The sequence below is a fragment of the Trachurus trachurus genome (assembly GCF_905171665.1).
Source record: "Trachurus trachurus genome assembly, chromosome: 18".
Classification (NCBI taxonomy): Eukaryota; Metazoa; Chordata; class Actinopteri; order Carangiformes; family Carangidae; genus Trachurus; species Trachurus trachurus.
Window position 1 is genome coordinate 3261654 of NC_139909.1, and position 20338 is coordinate 3281991.

The 20338-nt window shown below is 41.6% G+C and overlaps 2 protein-coding genes across 5 annotated transcripts in view; one reads left to right on the plus strand and one right to left on the minus strand.

The window, feature by feature from the left end:
* Positions 1–20338, minus strand: part of LOC311001337 (butyrophilin subfamily 3 member A2-like) — a 207195-nt gene that overhangs the window by 186007 nt on the left and 850 nt on the right. The window contains exons 3-9 of one of the 3 annotated variants that reach the window (XM_083992396.1): positions 19295–19636; positions 18919–19206; positions 18694–18819; positions 17659–17741; positions 17312–17374; positions 5400–5495; positions 3648–3952 (exon numbers count right to left, since the gene is read on the minus strand). In XM_083992396.1, coding sequence (XP_083848522.1) covers positions 3857–3952; positions 5400–5495; positions 17312–17374; positions 17659–17741; positions 18694–18819; positions 18919–19206; positions 19295–19636 — 1094 coding nt within the window. In that variant the 3' untranslated portion in view covers positions 3648–3856. Of the gene's footprint in view, positions 1–3647; positions 3962–5399; positions 5496–6070; positions 6154–6298; positions 6425–6523; positions 6818–7498; positions 7841–8326; positions 8412–8676; positions 8713–17311; positions 17375–17658; positions 17742–18693; positions 18820–18918; positions 19207–19294; positions 19637–20338 lie in introns of those variants that run through there. The other 2 variants (XM_083992397.1, XM_083992398.1) reach the window with 2 other exon arrangements.
* On the plus strand, positions 8757–15264 carry LOC311001358 (high affinity immunoglobulin gamma Fc receptor I-like). Of its 2 annotated transcripts, XM_083992432.1 has the most exons (7): positions 8757–9243; positions 11869–12033; positions 12319–12646; positions 12748–12792; positions 12892–13149; positions 13986–14231; positions 14348–15264. In XM_083992432.1, exons 3-7 carry the CDS (start codon positions 12616–12618, stop codon positions 14524–14526), a joined length of 759 nt encoding a protein of 252 aa, XP_083848558.1. In that variant the 5' UTR covers positions 8757–9243; positions 11869–12033; positions 12319–12615; the 3' UTR covers positions 14527–15264. The 2 variants fall into 2 exon arrangements, with proteins under 2 accessions (XP_083848558.1, XP_083848559.1); XM_083992433.1 differs by lacking the exon at positions 8757–9243 and having other exon boundaries at positions 11779–12033.

The window sequence follows — 20338 nt, forward strand, 5'->3', positions numbered from 1 at the left end:
GCTCAGGGTGAGCAACAGAGGAGGGATCCCTCACCCAGGACGGACAGACGTGCAATAGATGTTGTTACAGACAAGACAGTTTACAGTTTATGTCACAGAATGTGCGAAATATGGAAATGTTAGTACAGCTCATTCATGCCCTTTATACATCAGAGGGGATGCAAAACACGGACAGACGTACAATAGATGTTGTTACAGACAAGAAAACAGTTTACAACAGAGAATGTGAGAAACATGGAAATGTTAACAACAGCTGAAGGAGGAAGCTTCTGGTAGGCAAGGGAGGCAGGGAGAGCTGGCCAGCTTAATGGGAGGACTGGATGGCAGACTGATTCATGGGAAGGGAGGGCAGGCCGGTTTAACAGCAGGGGAAAGGGGCAGTAGGGGTGCGATGTAGGCGGCGGTTGGTGACCTTGTGTGAACATGGGTCAGGTACCTGTGACTGTGACATTGACGATGTTACTCCTCAGTCCTCCCGCAGCCTCACACCAGTACAGTCCACTGTCTCGTTGAAACACATCCAGGATGGTGCAGTTCACCGTCTGCATTTCTTTCCTGTTGGCGCACAACGAGACAAACTCCACCGAGTTCCTCAGCCGACTCCGCTCGCAGATAAACGAGACCGACTCGTACTCAAAGAACTGCAGTCTGCTCAGGACGAGACGAGGAGCGGCTGCATCTAAGACCGACACCGGAACGGGTGAATTAACCTCTGACAGTAAGTAAGTAAGTAAGTAAGTAAGTAAGTAAGTAAGTAAGTAAGTAAGTAAGTAAGTAAGTTTAATTTATATAGCACTTTTCATAGATAAAATCACAAAGTGCTTTACAGCAAGGATAAAATGCAATAAAATACAGTACAGAGATCACAACAAAAAATACATAATAGCACAATTTCAGGAAAACTTAACAGAGACCCCACAACGTCAGACACAATGACAGAGGCAAAATAATCAGTAAATATGACGTGGTAGAAGGTATTTCACTGGATTTCTGAAAATAGAGACATTTCCATTACCATACTGTTGATTTAACACAAATATTAATGCATTATGAGTGGGTTTTGGAAATTCTATTTTTCATATATATTGAAAAATCAATGGAAAAAGCTGACTTTTTTTAGCTTGACAATGGAAATATGATGGGAAATGGCGAGAGAGAATGGGGGAACAGACATGCAATTAATTACTGTCCCGAGTGGGACTCTAACAAGCGATCTCCTGCACAGGAGCCAGCATGAACATGTGCTATCTTACCACTCACTCATTGGTTAGACTTTAATAAACACTTAAGACTTGTAAATATACAAAATGGATTGAACAGAAAATGAGACATGAACCTGCTCAGTTTCTATTAACTGTTCTACAACAGACGGATGGTGAGAAGTAATCTATTACTACAGTATAAAAACTTTGATAGTAGCCTACTTACCCCCAGTCAGAGCAGAGCCATGGTTACTGTGTGAAGCCTGCAGCAGCAACAGCAGCGTCAACACTGGAGGTCAAAAACAGACACGCCAGATAAAAAAAATACAGTTATTGGTCATAAAAGAGAGACAGACCTGTGGATTTCTGATGTACAGAAACAATAGGAGCAGAGCCAGTACTCACTCAGTCTGAAGCACAGAGCTGTGGCCTCCATGTCGTTCTGCTGTCGACTGACTGAGCGTCAGCTACTCGTGAACGTGATGTGGGTTAGACCTTCTTCCTGTGTGAGCTTTTTTGGTGCTGAGGTGTTCGAGTGTCTGAGCTCAGTGGGAGGGTCCAGACAACGACTGCTCAGCAAAAGGTCAAACTAACAGGAAGTTGTGTTTCTAAGGGTTGTCGAGGTGTGGGGCTAAACCAGACCATGTGGGGTGAGGTCAAGGTGGGTGAGGTTTCTTGATGATGAGCCTCCACTGCTTCACAACAAATGTAAATGTGTCGCCCTGAAAACCTCATATCTCTCTAGTTAGTTAGTTAAGAATAGAATAGAATAGAATAGAATAGCGTATAATAGAATAGAAAAAACTTTATTGTCTGTTTATCACAGAAAATCATTTTTGGCCTCTTAAGACATAATGAAAGAAATAAAACAAGATAAAAACAGGTTCATACTAAAAATGAGGGGAAAACACAACAAACTACATATTAATTAAAGTGCTGAGCGTGCTGACAAGGTGATTCCAAGGTGACTGAGAAATGACTGTGTTAAATGTTCCTGGAAAAATCAAACTGCACGACAAAACGTATTGGTAGTTTCATGTAGGAATCGAGCACAGTACTCCTCTGTCATAGTGCTGCTGTTATAATTGCTATGAACACTGGATGTCGCCAAACAACCAACCCTAACCAAGTGTCATAACAACCTGATGCCCCTTTGTTTACAGGACAGTGTCTTTGGGTTTGTTCTGCTGTCTGTAAGCAGCAGTGATGTACATCTGTAAATCTACATAAAGTGTATCTGTAAATTAGGATGCTTTACAGATGTACTTTATGTAGATTTACTCTCAGCAGCAGGAGTGGAGTGGACAGTGCATAATCGACGTGTCCATATCCACGTGGTGAATTTACATGTTTTGCTAGCTGGCCCTTTGCTAGCCGTTGTGAAGAAAAAAGGTATCCTTGATTAACGTTTTAAAAAAGATATATGCTAAAGCTAATTGCAAGCAGGAAGTAGATGCTGATTCTGATAGCTACAGTTAATTGGGTATGAGTTATGCTGTGCTACTGTTACAGTGAATAGGTCATGCTAAGCTAATGGTTAATCCTAGTACACTTAATGAACTCTGTGGCGCATTTAAAGATGCATTTTACTTTTTTTGGTGTCTTGGAAGCACTCAAATTTTTCCCTGTTAAAAGGGTTTCCCGGGGGTTTTTCCTCAGTTGATGTGAGGGTCGAAGGGCAGAGAATGTTATGATGCCATGTAAAGCCAAACTGTTTGTAAAAATGGGCTATACAGGGGGCAACTGCCATTTCAACATCCCACCAGTCCGACATATAGGCCTCTAATTGTCTAAATGGCAACACTTAATTAATCAAATGTCCCATCATTCCGACAATTCTTGCCTCCGATGGTCGGAATGACGGTATTTTTTTAAATTCTTTGAAACATCCTGCCTTTCCGACCAATTCCTTTGATAGCATATTTTTTCCCCAAAACATTTTGCACTGGTTGGGTTTAGGCAATGATGAAAGGAGTTGGTTAAGTTTAGTAAAAAAGACCAGGTAGAGGCTATAGAGAGGCTAGATAGATAGAGAGAGTCCAGATAAGTAGGAGGGAGTCACCTGTTGAGTAACGCACATTTCCTTATCGAAAGCCTTGTCGGAATGGTGGGACGTCTAATCCTTTTTTTAAACTTATGTTGAATGTTTTCTCTGTCATACCATAAGGTGGAGCTGCCAGCGCTTAGGAGCAATAATAATAAATAAGTTACAGACGTTACACAGCAAATAAAACATGTGATCCATCATTATATGCATGTACAAAGCTTAAGAAATTTATGAAGGAAACTTTATCAAAATATATATATAACATTCATGCTTAACAAATGCATGCAACACAGAAAGACCATTGCCATCATTACTTCCTCTATTCCCTGTCCAGTGTTGCATGAAATGAATAGAGAGAGATGAAGAGACAGCTCATTGATTTAGGTAGAAACATGAACCTGTCTGATCTTCTCCTCCAGCTCCTTCTTCTTCTTCTTCTTCAAGGTCTCAACCTCCTCCCTCTTCTTCTTCTCATCCTGGAGCTGCTTCTCCAACTGGGAGGAAGGACAGAGAAGAAGAGAGATGATTGATTTGATTTAGTGAATGAAGACACAACATTTAGGTCTGTGTGGATTCTCATCTCAGTTTAGTTGTTGAACAGATGAACCTATATGTTCTTGGTCTCCAGCTGCTCTATGCGATTCTGTAGTCCCTCTATTTGTGTGTCCTTCTCTCCCTTGACCCGCTGGAGTTCATCTTCTTTCTGTTTCAGCTGAGAGGAAAGAGAAAAGAGTAGAGATGAGCGTGATCATTTATTTATGACTGGGACATGTGATAGAAAATATGAAGCAGCAGTGACAGAAGAAACAAGTTGATGCTTCTTTTGTTTCTTGACTCTAACAACATCTGAGGACCTGAGTTAGACCTGGTGCCCCCCCCCCAGATCTGTAACACACTGGGGGAAACCCTGATGTCAGAGAGAAAGAGTAGAGGAGACAGAGAGTTAATAATGATCAGATGAACCACCTCTTTCTTCATCTTCTCCACTTCTCTCTCAGCTTCCTCCTTCTTCCTGTTGGTCTCAGCTTGGTTTGTCTTCAGCTGGGATTGAACAGAGACATGGACAGAGACTCAGTGTTGGACCAGCTTTGTCTTAAAGACATGAATGTGACACATGACTCAGTGGAGACACTCAGCTGTCTTCTCTTATTGTTACAAACATGTGGACTGGAGGAAACTAAGACAATCACTGATTGAACAGATGAACCTGTTTGTTCTTGGTCTCCAGCACCGTCTTCTGTTTCTGCAGGACTTTCTGCTGATTTTCCATCTAACAAAAGATAATGTGGGACAGTTTTACTATTTAAGCTTCAGAAAGACAATAAAATGTAACAATACACAACTGAAGATGTGCCGTGGAGGAAACATCACCAAGTGGTCATCATCAAGCTCAACCCAACCCAGAGGACATCTCTCAACCCACACAGGACAAGCATCGAGCTGAATCATTAGGGATTGTGACACCTCGTCCTACTAAGAATTCTGAATTCTCAGCATTTTTTACGGTGTTCAACGCTGCTACAAGTAAACAGTAGATTATGTATGAACATGTTCCAGTTATTTCCTGTCTCAGTGTTGTATGAAGTAGATAAAGAGAGAGAAGAAGAGACAGCTCATTGATTTAGGTAGAAACATGAACCTCTCTGATCTTCTCCTCCAGCTTCTTCTTCATGGTCTCAACCTCCTCCTCCATCTTCTTCTTCTCTTCCTGGAGCTGCTCCAACTGGGAGGAAGGACAGAGAAGAAGAGAGATGATTGATGTGATTTAGTGAATGAAGACACAACATTTAGGTCTGTGTGGATTCTCATCTCAGTTTAGTTGTTGAGTAGATGAACCTGTTGGTTCTTGGTCTCCAGCTCCGTCTTCTGTCTCTGCTGTTCATCTTCTTGTTTCTTCTTCTCTTCCTGGAGTTCATCTTCTTGTTTGTATTTCAGCTGAGAGGAAAGAGAAGAGCAGAGATGAGCTGTATAATTCATTTATCACTGAGACATTTGACAGAAAATATGAAGCAGCAGTGACAGAAGAAACACGTTGATGTTTCTTTGCTCTGATAGTTAGGCCTGGTGCCCCTTTAGATCTGTGACACATCCCTGATGTCAGAAGAAAAGAGTAGAGGAAACAGAGAGTTAATAATGATCAGATGAACCACCTCTTTCTTCATCTTCTCCACCTCTTTCTTCATCTTCTCCACTTGTCTCTCAGCTTCCTCCTTCTTCCTGTTGGTCTCAGCTTGGTTTGTCTCCAGCTGGGATTAAACAGAGACATGGACAGAGACTCAGTGTTGGACCAGCTTTGTCTTCAAGACATGAATGTGACACATGACTCAGTGGAGAAACTCAGCTGTCTTCTCTTATTGTTACAAACATGTGGACTGGAGGAAACTAAGAAAATCACTGAGTGAACAGATGAACCTGTTGGTTATTGGTCTCCAGCTCCGTCTTCTGTTCATCTTCTGGTTTCTTCTTCTCTTCCTGGAGCTGCTGCAGTTCATCTGGTTTCTGTTTCAGCTGAGAGGAAAGAGAACAGAGCAAGGTTGAAATGGATTTTTATTATTATTATTAAGTCACTTGATGAAGAAAATATAAAGCAGCAGTGACTGAGGAAACAAACTCATGCTCCTCCTTTCTAAAAGTGAAGTCTTTTAAAATAGCTTTCTTCAGGTGGAAAGAAAGTTTGTTTCAAAGACACATGTCTGATTCCCGACCTGCTTCTCTTCTTTCCTTCATCTTGTGGAACAACTTTAAAGTTGTGTCATTTCCTCCTGTCACTGTAAATAGTCTTGTTTTTGTTTTTTTATTAAAGGAATTTGTCCTCTTCTACCTGTTTCTCCAACTCCATCTTCTCCTCTGTCATGAGCTTCTCTCGCTCTGTTTCTTCTTCATCCCTTTGTTTTCTCTTGGTCTCTGTAAAAATAAAACAGGAAATCAAAAAAACAAAACTCCATTCACTTCACTTTGATGTCAGTGATTATTATTATTGAAGTCATTCACGTTGAACCTGTGAGGAAACTTGACTTTGACAAACCACGGTAGTTCATTTGTGACTTACTGGTGTTTTGTTTCATTTTACAGACATAAAAGACAAGTGAGATAATGATCATGATGGAAACAGCCAAAGTAACAGCCAATCCAGTGATGACAGGAGAAGAACTGGACTGAACCTTAAAGAAATCATCTGAAATGAGACAACACACAATCAGATCAGATGGTGTTTGTGTAGAACTAGACCTCAGCTGTTTGAAACTAACACAGTGTTTAAATGTAGAGTTTCTACCTGGAATATGAATGTGAGTGTCTCTGGTCTGGTTGATGGTCTTCTGTTGGACTCTACAGGTGAAGCTGTTGCTGTGTCTCTTCTCCACAGTCACTCTGCTGCTGACAGTATAGAGGACATCAGGACCTCTGACTGTCTCTGTAGGTCCAGCAGAGAGCAGCTTTCCCTCAGCGTCCAGCCACAGCAGCTCAGGCTCTGGATACCAGCCTTTAGACTCACACTGTAACACCACTCCCCCCTTGTCTTTGTCAGTCCCTGCTAAACTGATGACAGGTGACGAGGCAGCATCCGGTGCTAAGCAGAAGGGAGAGATAAAATTAGGTTTTCAGTTGTGGGACAATATCGATGTTTTGAACAATAATCAACTGAAAAATTACCAATAAGTGATCAATACACAACAACTGTCACTTTTCAGTCAAAAAATGTATAATCAGTCAATAATGATCATTACAGCACTGCCTCCAGCTCTGTATTACTCAGGCCAATTTTAGAGAATTCATTTCTGAATGTCAGCTACCGAAATTCAACTTAAAGGGACAATGAGGAGTTTCTATTTGGTTATTTAAAAGTCTCACGTTAATGTGGATGAATCTACGCTACCCACACTTGTTAACGGGCCCATTTTCGATAAATATATTGTTTTGTCTCTATGGTTATTTTGTTATTATTAGTGGTGGTGGAAATGCTGGGCGAGCCGACCAGCGTTTCTTTACTTTCGGTTTCGTGGCAAGTCATGAGAATAACGCCGCCGAATCGCTGTTTATGGTCGGAACTACGATGGTATGTGATCGTCTTCGAACCTCTGACTTTAATTATTGATGAATGAAAACATGAGTCTGTCTTGCGCCGGTCAAAGAATTTCATGGTGCGCGGAGGCTCATAAATGTAGTGTGAAAACGCTTCGCTTTTCCAAAACTCCTCATTGTCCCTTTAACAAAATATCTACATCAAATACACAAAGTATTGTTCACTTACCAGCAATAACTTCAACAATCGACTGTTTATCAAGTTCTGGAATAAAGCACTTATATTTTCCTTTATCGGACAGTGTCACATTAGACAGTTTGAGGGAAATGTTTCCATGCTTCAGTTCGTCAGTGAACAGTGATGATCGTCCTGCGTAGGATGCATCTTTTGCTTTGACAAATTCCTGACCAGAACGCCACACGAGGACGACGATGCTGCTCAGGTCAAGCCTCGTCCACTCCAGTATTTTGCCAGCAACATCCTCCTCAGGTTCAAGACGACATGGTAAAACAATGTCATCACCAACTCTTGCTATGATTGGTTTAAGTGGACCAACTATGTGAGACTGACCTAAAAACAATAAATATTTGATGTTAATTCTTGCAGAACAAACACACTGCATTTGAAATATGGAATCCTTCAAACAGGGCTTTGTACGGTTGACTTTAAATTTATTTGTACAACAAAATATGAAATTAAAAAGTAAAATGAAAACATTATAAAACACACAACAAAATGTTGTGCAGAATAAGATTTTTAGAAAACAAAACACAATACAGTTTTTCTGTAAAACAAGTACAATAGTTTTTGACAACCTGGATTGATTTGGATTCAGTCCATTTTGGTCGTATGAATTGAAAATTGAAATACGAAAATACAAAGATATATGAAAAAAATATTATCAATATGAGGTCTTATCTACTGCAGCATTGATTTGCACTTCAAAGCCACCATACTTTAACCCCTTGTTATCACAGATTTGATATTGCTTTGTACAGCAATAAAAAAAGAATTAACCATCGAATCAGAGAATGTATTTATTTATATGTAAGTTACCTTGACAAGAAAGTGTTAGAAGAAGAATGAGAACCAAAGTCCTAAGCGTTGTCAGAGGAGACTGAAAGGACATCAGACCAGATTTCTGTAAATACAGTGTACAGGAGATAAGTTTCATATTTCAGTCTGTGTCAGAACCCTGTCTAACATTCAGTTAATAACGGAAGATATGGTTGACGCTGAGTGAGTGAACCCAAATAACTGGCAACGCAGATGTCAAAAGGTATGATTACTGAAGTTCAGCTTATATGGAAACAACTTTGTCACTGACTCACAGTAATACTATTCTTCTATGTTCTCTAACATTGGTTAAAAGTGATATGCGTAAAATAATTCAGAAAACAACGTACCAGTTTCATGTTGTGCCGTTCATATCCATTGCTCTGTCAGAGCATGACAGATAAAAACATGAATCATTAACCATTCAGTCAATCATTGACCTTCTTTCCTTGCCCTGGTTGATCAGTTCAAGAATTTAATGTAATTGTTCAGTAAATTGATCAGTAATTGCTGCTGACTGTTCTTGAAACACTGAAGAAGCTGAAGGGTGAAAAATCTGCGAACATTCACTCATTCACACAGATTTGTCATATTGATTAATTAAATGTGAATGTTTAAATAGTTTTACATTGACAGTCTTTGTACTGACATGAACTTTGAACCTTTTTTCAGGTTATCACCCGTGTAAAATATTACAGCTGCACATTTTGCCATGAAAACAGAGGTTTCTCCCTCAGAGTGTCGTCGTGTCTCCGACTGAGACCTCTGAGACCCTGCACCCCTTCTGCAGCAGCATCAGAAATAACCTCCACAGGAAGAGGAAGTTGTCACGTACGTTATACTTCAGTTGTATTTCAGCTCAACGCTCAGTCTGCAGCAAGACGACATGGAGGTCACAGCTCTCTGCTTCAGACTGTGTGAGTACTCAGTGTCACATTTCTTCTCTTTCTGTCCTCACTTTGATATGTTGCTGCTCATCAAAGCATCTGTTGCTGATTTACAACATTGCAGGTTCAGATTCTTTATGCTTACTTTATTTTACATTTTTAATTGGATTATTCATCACTTTCTCTGTCTAAATATGTGTGGATCACCGATACATGATGAGATTTTAATTTTCATGAATGAACTTGTCTTGAGATTTGGAATGGGAGTTCAAAAAGATGCATTACTGCTATTTCTACTTATACTTATTGTAAGAGCCATTCTAGGCTTTTATTTTGGTATATTTTTGTGTCTTATTTTGTAACTTCCGCCCACACAGGAAGTGAGGTGGGGCATATGTCACGGGGGCTTATTTAAACCGAGCTAACGATCGGCAGGTGTTGCTGATTGGAAGCAAACAATTCTTTGACCGTGACATGCTGTGCTGTGACATGAAGACCTGTTCCACTGGTTTGTAGCTACGAATAAATCACTTTTTTATGGTAAATTTCTTTGTGGCAATTGGTTTACTGGCACCATGCACGCGTCAACTATAAGCTACCTACTACATCAGCAACAGTGAGTGACTCTTTTATGGCAAGAGGAAAAGAAGCCACTACATTAAGTCAAAGAATTTGCTTCATTTGTGGACTGAGAAAAGCATGGCCGTTCATGCCGAGTGGAGTGGGTTTGAGCCACGCCACCTTGCTGCCGTCTCCGGGGCCATTGGGGCTGTTGCCACAGCAGAGCTGTCCGAACTGCTGGCCCTCACCAAAGCCATAGGGGCTGCGGTGGGGCGAGGGGAGCGGCTGCCGAGCTGTGGGTCGCCGACGGCGCGGAGTGGTTGGTGTGGAGGAGCTGCGGAGCGGAGCTGCGGGTCATCACCGGTGCGGATCGGAGCCATAGGGGCTGCGGGTCGTCATCGGGGTGGAGCGGCTGGAGCTACGCGGCGGAAACAGCGGCTGCGGCACGGAGCGATTGGCGCTGTGGGTCGACAACGGAGCAGCGGCGGCGGAGCGGCTGGAGCTGCGGGCACCGTGACCATTGGGGTCGCGGGTCGTCATTGGAGCTGCCAGCTGTTACCGTGGCTATTGGGGCTGCGGTCAGCGGAGCTGCCGGCCGTCACCGTGACCATTGGGGCCGCGGGTCGTGGCTATTGGGGCCATGGGTCGTCAGCGGAGCTGCCCGCCGTTGCCGTGGCTATTGGGGCCACGGGTTGTTGTCGGAGCCGTGGGGGCTACCTGCCAGCCATCACCGTGGCCATTGGAGCTGTGGGAGGCCGACTGCCACTACAAGTACTATATGAAACATGAACTTGATTGTTTTTGATTTGTGTAAATGATGGCTCCTCATATGTATATTTTGTAAATTGTTTTGTCTACCGCCAGAAAGCAATTTAGGGGCCGGTGTAAGAGCCATTCTAGGCTTTTATTTTGGTATATTTTTGTGTCTTATTTTGTAACTTCCGCCCACACAGGAAGTGAGGTGGGGCATATGTCACGGGGGCTTATTTAAACCGAGCTAACGATCGGCAGGTGTTGCTGATTGGAAGCAAACAATTCTTTGACCGTGACATGCTGTGCTGTGACATGAAGACCTGTTCCACTGGTTTGTAGCTACGAATAAATCACTTTTTTATGGTAAATTTCTTTGTGGCAATTGGTTTACTGGCACCATGCACGCGTCAACTATAAGCTACCTACTACATCAGCAACAGTGAGTGACTCTTTTATGGCAAGAGGAAAAGAAGCCACTACAGTTATTTCATGTACCAGAACATATTTTTGCAAAAAAAAAAAAAAAAAAAAATATATATATATATATATATATACACACACACACACACACACACACACACACACACACACACACAGGGGTCTATGTAGGTGATTATGATGATGAACATATGCAATTTTGCAAGAGAACCTGAACTTCAACATATAACATTTTTCATATCATCAAAATATTAAAAATAGTCAAAAAATACACAACCTGACCAAACATGATGAGGATCACTATTTCCAGTGTGGAAGAGAGGAAAAAGCACCCCCTAGTGGACAAAAATGTCCACTTCAGGTATGAGGGTTAAACATATAGATATTTTTGATGCATGTAAATATACCTAATTGGTATTCATTATTAACAGCTAAGATAATATTAGAGTAGTAGAGGCATTGATGTCATATTTTACTATTTCTTTTTTTTATTAATCATATTCGTACAATTCTTAATATATGTGAATATATAAAAATGTCATCATAACGCATCCATCAAAAAACCTGTCAATTCAATATGTATTTCAATTGAATAAGAAAATTGTGTGTTTTCTTGATTTATGCATTATTTTCCATTTCTGTGCATGATCTTGAAAGTAATATATGTGATTAGATATGTAATTGTGTATTTCAGTTTCTGGACGATGTATATGGTTTGACGTATGCAGTCAGCACAAAAGGTCAAAGGTCAAAAGGTCAAAGTATTTGTCATTTCTTGTACGGTTAACAAAGTGTGACAAAGAAGAAAAAGGACGAAGGTGAACTAGACTTGTTTTTTTCTGTAACACAAAGTGAAATGAACAAGACATCTCACTTCTGTATTCTCATGAAACTTATTTTAAGATTCAGGTCTTCAGCATCTTGTTCAACGACTGAGGAGGTTAAAATAAGAAGAGGAGTCAGTGGCAGTTGAAACGGTTATTCTAGAGACGCTGCTGACACTGGCGACTGAGAGTTTGAACGTCTGCACTGAGACAAACCACAGCAGAGAAGCACAGACAGAGAACGGTAAGAGGCCTGTTCAGACCTTCACTCTGCCCGCTGGAGTATTTATAAGCAGATGTAGAAGCAGTAAACATCTGCTGTCAGTCAAACCAACATGTATTATGTGGGTTTCTATTCATGAGCAAACAAATTAATGATTTCAAACATATGCACCAGTGTTAGGCTCTTTAACTCTTTCTTTGTGTATTAATGGTTGTGACCAAATTGTCTTTTATTATATGGGGTGTCATTTGACACATTACTTTATCTTTGAAGATGAAACACAGATTCTACTTGTTTCCAACGCAGAACCAGGATTATCCAGATCCAAGTCTTCCCAGAACCTCAAAGCAGAAACTGTCTATGCAAGTGTCCAAGCTCTTGTTCCTTCCAATGGAGGAGATATCTGACGTCCTCAAAGCTGTGAGTCGTCCGCTAGGTTAAACTGTGGTGCAGATGGTCACATGTGGTCTAAATTGAGTTTGCAGCCTCTGGGCCAATCAGAGTGAAGCAGGAAGAGGAAGTTCTCATCGACTCTCTTCTTCAGCTGTATCTCAGTGTGATGCTCAGTCAGTCAGTCCGTCAGTCAGTCAGCAGGAAGACGACATGGAGGGGACGGCTCTCAGCTTCAGACTGAGTGAGTACAGAGGAACAACGTTCTCAGCTTCTTCTGCTCAACTCTCACATGTTCCTGGATAGAAATGCATCTGATTCAGTTTCCTTCTGTTTTCTGCTCAGTGATGTTCTTCTTCATTCTGCTGAGTGCTGGAGTCCAGGTCAATGGTCAGTAGCAGCTTTTCATTTTCTGTGTCCACGATGTCTTACCTCTGTGGACGCTTCAGTTTCCACCTGACCTGCTATGTGTCTCTGTCTCTGTCTCAGATGCAGTTTTTCATATCGTTCCAACCAGACTTCAGCTCTTTGAACACGAGTCTGTCTCCTTTTACTGCGAGGGTCTGATGGACTCCACCCAGCTGAGAGGCATCAGGAACACTGAGGGCTTTCTCTCACCGTGTGAAGTCAACCGGACGTCCATAGTGTCTTGCAGCATTCCTCGAGCCTATCAAGCAGACAGCGGGAAATACTGGTGCGAAGACAAAGCAGGAGAGATAAGCTCCAGTGTCAACATCAGCGTCTCTGGTGAGTTTGCATAACACAGATATACACATGGTAACATGGTAGATGATAAATAACGTTATCCACCGCTCCATGGATTGATTTCTCACCGGCTTCGTTGGAAACAAATGCACATGGAGGCAGTGGCGTGCACAGACTTTTTGAAGGGCAGGGGCGAAAAGGAAAAAAAAGGGCACATATAGCGCGTCCTCGCCACTGAAGAGGGCACTTTAGCACACATTTTGGCTCCTAGAGGTGGCTCCTAGAGGGCACTTTCAGGGCTGCCAAGTTTCAGAAAATGACAAGAGTGAGACTGTAGAGACATGGTGCGTTAAAATTTGGCCTATTTTAACGTCGATTTGACCTGTTTTAATATCGATACCTTAAGACTGATGTCCTCACCTCCATGCCAGCTGCTCTCCCTGCACTGTGGCCTCCTAATGCTATTCTTAATTAACCAGAAATTAAAAATGAAAATTGTAACAAGAATTTTGACAAAGTCAAGTCAAAAGTCAAGTCACAGGTACAAAGGACTGATGGATTGGTTATCTCGGTCAGTTACTCAAACAAAAAATAGAGTATTGATTGGGGAAATATAAGCATGAGAAATGTCAAGTGAGAATGGGTCAAATTGTGTGACTGTCACACTGAGGCTTGGCAGCTCTGCACTTTAGCATGTGTTTTGGCTTCCAAGAGGAACACTTTAGCAAGGGGGGGGGGGGGGGGGGGGGTTGTGCACGCCACTGCATGGAGGAGAGGAGGGTTAGAGACACAGAGGAGGAGAAACCAGACTTGTATAGTTCCCCTTTAAACCATGTGAATCCGATCTGTCTTCACGTCTCACAACCTTGGTGTTTCAGCTGGTTCTGTGATCCTGGAGAGTCCGGTCTTGGCTGTGACCGAGGGACACAATGTGACTCTGAGCTGCAGAAACAAGGCGAGCCTCTCCAACGTCACGGCTGCTTTCTACAAAGATGGAGAGTTGATGAGGAGCAGCTCCACAGGAGAGATGATCCTCCATAGTGTCTCCACGGCTGACGAAGGCCTCTACAAGTGTGACATCTCTGCTGTTGGAGAGTCTCCACAGAGCTGGCTGGCTGTCAGAGGTGCAGCTCTGCACTCAGTCACATTAACATGTTCCTTGTGATGCTATCAGCCAATGATTGTGTGGATCAGGACGCACTGATCGTCTCACAACAAAAATGTGGTCTTGTCTTTGCAGCGCTTCACAGAGAGACAAGTCGGTCCTCAGAGGACTCCCATCATGTTTACCTGGTCTTCAGGACAGTGTTGTTCACTGTGATGGTGTCTCTGCTGCTGCTGCTGCTGGGACTCCTCCACTACAGGAAACTCAGACTCACACTAAATGACTGGTGGTCACATGTGAAGGTAACTGAGTGAAAACTGATCGGATGAAGGTTTCTACTGTGAGATGATGGAGAAGAGAACATCCATCATGGGTCTGTTTCCTCACAGCAGTGATGGTACAACGACTTTGCCACAGTTGTGTTTGAGGTGTCCGACCGTTGTGTGTTTTTGGACTTTCTGTCTGACAGGTTGAAAACCACAGAGCTACTGACTGACACATCAACTATTTATATAAAGACACTTGTTGTTTTTCTCTCTGCTACTCTGTGTTCGGTTTTAGACGCTGCAGATAATTTGAGCTGCTCACATGCAAACCACATGAGCACATGTTTTTAGCCTGTGGAGAGACGTGACACAAACATAGTTTGACCTGAGACTTGACAGACCTTTACCAACATTTGATTTCTTACTCATAATGAACAACAGATTCAGCGTCTCAACATTAGAACAGATTAAACTACTGTAAAACCTGTGATGACTCAGCTAATACAAGAATCCCCTTATAATTAAATGACTGTAACTACTGTGACGGTTTTGAGAGTGTGCGTTGATGTACAGTAAAATACTTGGGTGCCAGTCAGGCGTTTTAGTCCTGACAATATTAGGCTGTGTGAAAAGTTACCCCCAGAAAGGATGTTTACCTTGCCAGTGATAAGCACACAAGCTTCAATAAAATTACACCCAGCACAAGAAATTAAGACATACAACCACAAACTGTTTGAAATGCAAAATGTATTCAACAAGCAACAATAAACAATATATCATCTTTAATTTGAGTCCATGTCTCAGTTCTGAACAAAAAATCTGATCTGAATTGAAACGAAAAACCCAAAGAGAGCAAAGAAAACAAATAGAGATAGGTTACGATACAGTACTCATGTCACATCCTAGAGTCAGAGTCAAGTCAGTCAGTCAGTCTTTAGGGAGGCTCCCAGCTCCGGATCGTAGACGGGGATAACGATCCGATTCGGTCATTCCAGCAGGCAAAGCGTAGACAACAAAGGATTAAACTACCTTCTTTTACTGCTGCTACGCCCAGTGGCGGGCACAGAAATATAATTGAAATGAGTCCTTTATTATCCCTATCCATAAATATCTAAAAAAGTTAATTGAGTCCAGGGGCAATTAATTAAAAGAGACTAGAGGGGAGATGGCTGAAGGTGTGGATTCTGTGTGGCCTGGTGAGTGGCCGGGCTTCACTGTCACCAGGCTGGCAGGCTGGATCCGGCTGATTGGCTGATGCCCCGGCTCGGTGAGGCTGTACTACAGCTGCTGACTGCTGTGCTCGAAGGTGCTACTGCTCAGCCGGTGCAGCTGTTTCCAGTCCGACCACCCGTCCTAAGGCCTCTCCAGCCCATGTCAAATACGACTGCCACAAGGAAGAGCAGAGGGAGACTCATCACAAGATAACAAGACATTCAACTAAAAGTTTCCTAGGTAGAGAGAAGCTTCAGAACACATGCACACAGGCACCTGCCCCAAAGAAGAGCAGAGGGGGACTGAAGGAGAGTGTGTGTGGGGGTAGTTAAACTGGATGAAGTCATGCCCAGCACACCTGTTTCAGGTTAGCCCATCACCATGAGATCACTGTGCATGCACACAAACATATACCACAAAATCCACCACTAGTGCCACACAAAATGCACAAAATCATTACTGATACAGGTCTACCCTGTTACAAACCTCCTCCTCCCTCTTCTTCTTCTCTTCCTGGAGCTTCTCCAACTGGGAGGAAGGACAGAGATGAAGAGACATGAGTGATTTAGTAAACGAAGACACAACATTTAGGTCTGTGTGGATTCTCATCTGTGATCAGCTGATAGATTAAAACCATGTTCATCAACAGTTTGAGCTTTAGGTCAGAGTTCACCGAGTCGATTTATTCACTAAAAGCTTCTACACCCATGTGTGTGGTTCAGTTTGAGTTTAGTCATCTCATCCTGCTCTCAGTGAAGCTCCAAACCTTCTCATCTTTGTTTGATGTTTGTCATTGATTATGTTCTGATCTCAACTGAAAACAAACACATTAGTGTGATGTGGAGAAGATACAGAGAGAGTAGAGGAGACAGACAGTTCATAATGAGATGAACCTTCTCTTTCGTGGACTTCATCTCTTTCTTCATCTTCTCCACCTCTTTCTTCATCTTGTACAATTCTCTCTCAGCTTCCTCCTTCTTCCTGTTGGTCTCAGCTTGGTTTGTCTCCAGCTGGGATTGAACAGAGACATGGACAGAGACTCAGTGTTGGACCAGCTTTATCTTAAAGACATGAATGTGACACATAAGTTTATTTGAAAACAGGGACAGTGCACATTAATAACATCACTGTAAATGCGCCAGAATTAGCCAAGAGGCTATTTTTCATCTGTAGTCCCCAGACGGATGTTAAAAAGTCACCCTAAAAACAGAACACATGACTCAGTGGAGACACTCAGCTGTCTTATCTTATTGTTACAAACATGTGGACTGGAGGAAACTAAGAAAATCACAGATTGAACAGATGAACCTGTTTGATGTTGGTCTCCAGCTCCTCCATCTGTCTCTGCTGATTTTCCATCTGACCAAAGATAATGTGGGACAGTTTTACTGTTTAAGCTTCAGAAACACAATAAAATGTAACAATAATATAATAAAAATGAACAGATAATTTTTTTTATTATCATCAGTTTTTTTCATGTGGTCATAACTGCTACAAATAAACAGTAGTTTATGTATGAACATGTTCCAGTTATTTTATTCGTATTACTATTACTCTTATTGTTACAAACATTGTTACAATAAGGAGGAGACTAAGAAAACCACCGATTGAACAGATGAACCTGTTTGTTCTTTGTCTCCAGCTCCTTCTTCTGTCTCTGGAGTTCATCTTGTTTCTGTTTCAGCTGAGAGGAAAGAGAACAGAGCAGAGATGAGATGAGATGGATTTATTATTAATATTATTGAGTTACTTTATAGAAAAAAAGCAGCAGTCACAGAAGAAACAAACTGATGACCCTTCTTTCTAAAAGTGAGGCTTTTAAAATCACATTGTTTAGCTGGAAGGAAATTATTTGCTTTGCAGCTCATTTCCTTTATCTTGTTGGAAAGACTTTGGTTTCATGTTGTTTTTTCTCCCTTCACTGAAAATAGTTTTTTTTTTTAAATTAAATTACTTTTCCTCTTCTACCTTTGTCTCCAACTCCGTCTTCTCAACTGCCATGAGCTTCTCTCGCTCCCTTACTTCTTCATCCCTTTGTCTTCTCTTGGACTCTGTGTAAAATTAAAACAGGAAATAAAAAAATAAAAAGTTCTATTCACTTCACTTTGATATCAGAGTTAAAAAAATGTCTGACACTTAATTTGCAGGTGGGTAATTACATCATAATATCAATTAATTGTGTAGTAATGTGAAGAAAATAAAAGAAACAAATAGCCTAGACATAACAGTCAATGTCACAGTAATGACAAGAAATAACTTTTGATTGTGTAGAAATAGCCCAGAAATAATGGTCACTTGTGTAGTAATGTCAAGAAATATAGCCCAGAAATAACAAGTCTAGTAAAATTGACATAATAACAAATTGTAGTAGTATAGCTGTGAATTACTGCTAAGTATTGGGTAATTACAGAGTAAATAGCGTGCCGTTTCCACGACATAGTGTAGTCGAGTACTCTCAGTAGCTATGTAACCTGATGTGATAGTAATTTCTACTTTCTTACCTTATGGTTAGCTATGAAAAATTGTAACTACTGTACTTCAATAGTTGTTTCCCAAAATCAGTGGTAGATGTGGCAACTGCTGGAAATGTCACTGTGGTTAACCCATAATTACCGTTCCACTGGCTGTAAAGTGTAGTGGGCTTTGTTCCGTAGAAACGTATGGGTAGTTTCAACATAACTCACATGTTTATAAGAACTTCCACTGTAATAGTCTTGCTCAGTAACCCATTTGGTTGGTTGCCACATCTACCATCTTTCATCCAAATGGGTTACTGGGCAAGTCTATTACAGTGGAAGTTCTTATTACCGTGTAAGTTACGTTGAAACTACTCACAAGTTTCTAAGGAACAAAGCCCACTACACTTTACAGGCAGTGGAAAGATAATTATGGGTTAACTACGGTGTTCCCACCACTAACTCAGTCTTGCCATTGAAGTCATTCACATTGAACCTGTGAGGAAACCTGACATTGACACACCACTGTAGTTCATTTGTGACTTACTGATGTTTTGTCTCTTCTTCCACGCAAAAAAGACAAGTGAGATAATGATCATGATGGAAACAGCCAAAATAACAGCCAATCCAGTGATGACAGGAGAAGAACTGGACTGGACCTTAAAGAAATCATCTGAAATGAGACAACACACAATCAGATCAGATGGTGTTTGTGTAGAACTAGACCTCAGCTGTTTGAAACTAACACAGTGTTTAAATGTAGAGTTTTGACCTGGAACATGAATGTGAGTGTCTCTGGTCTGGTTGATGGTCTTCTGTTGGACTCTACAGGTGAAGCTGTTGCTGTGTCTCTTCTCCACAGTCACTCTGCTGCTGACAGTATAGAGGACATCAGGACCTCTGACTGTCTCTGTAGGTCCAGCAGAGAGCAGCTTTCCCTCAGCGTCCAGCCACAGCAGCTCAGGCTCTGGATACCAGCCTTTAGACTCACACTGTAACACCACTCCCCCTTTGTCTTTGTCAGTCCCTGCTAAACTCATGACAGGTGAGGAGGCAGCACCTGAAGATGGACAACAGGAACATTTCAAAACAAGAGTCAGAAATACAATCATCAAATGTCTCACAAATAACAATATTTCACTACTTACCAACAAGAAGCTCAACGAAGGATCCAGTTCCCTTGTCTGGTATGAAGCATTGGTATCTCCCTCCATCAGCAGGTTTCACTCTGGACAGTTTCAGTGAAATGTTTCCGTGCTTCAGTTCATCAGTGAACAGTGATGTTCGTCCTGAGTACGATGGATGTTTCATATTTACGAGCTCCTGACCTGAACGCTGCACATGGACAAAGGCGGGCTGCAGGTTAGTCTTAGTCCATCTCATCGTCTTGGCAGTAACATCCTCAGCAGGTTGAAGGAGACACGGCAAAATTATGTCATCACCAACTGTTGCCACTATTGGCTGAGAGGAACCAATTAACTTAGACTGACCTGAAAAGAGAGGAGATACACTGGTTAATTTCTGCTGCAGACCAAAGACCTACATCGATGGAGCCCCCAAAACGTTGAGTTGGGAAAATTTCCATCACTGATCCCAGATGGGACCTTTTAAGACATTGCAAGAGCTTCACCACAATGCTCATCCAGTACATAAACCAGCTCAGTTATTCTCTTTGTGCATCATAGAGCAAAACATGATGTAGTGTAATGTTAAATATTTATAGCAAGACTATGAAAAAGTATTGCACTGTAACAATAAACTGGATTTCAGGAAAACAGTCTTATTTGATATTAATGTATATGACACTTAACAAATCAACAATTAATAACACTTTCTCTTCACTTATTTCCTTTTATTTGACTTGTTTTGTTGTTGAATCAGTCAGGTTGACAACCTCAAAAGCAAAAAACAGAAATTAGTTTCAACATTGTATATCATAATCACGATCATACACACCATCAACCCTAACACTAACCCTTAAATTTAGATCCATATCTTCAATCAAAATAATCTTACCATTTCATATCTCAAGAGGGAATTAAATGAAGAAGTTACTGAACATATAATTAATGTGAATGAAATAACCATAATAGCGTCTCTGTGCTTCTTCTATTCAAACCGTACCCAGGGCAGACAAAAGGCTGCCCAGGTGTTCCCCCAAGCCTTATCACCCTGGTGCTTCTCACTCTCTG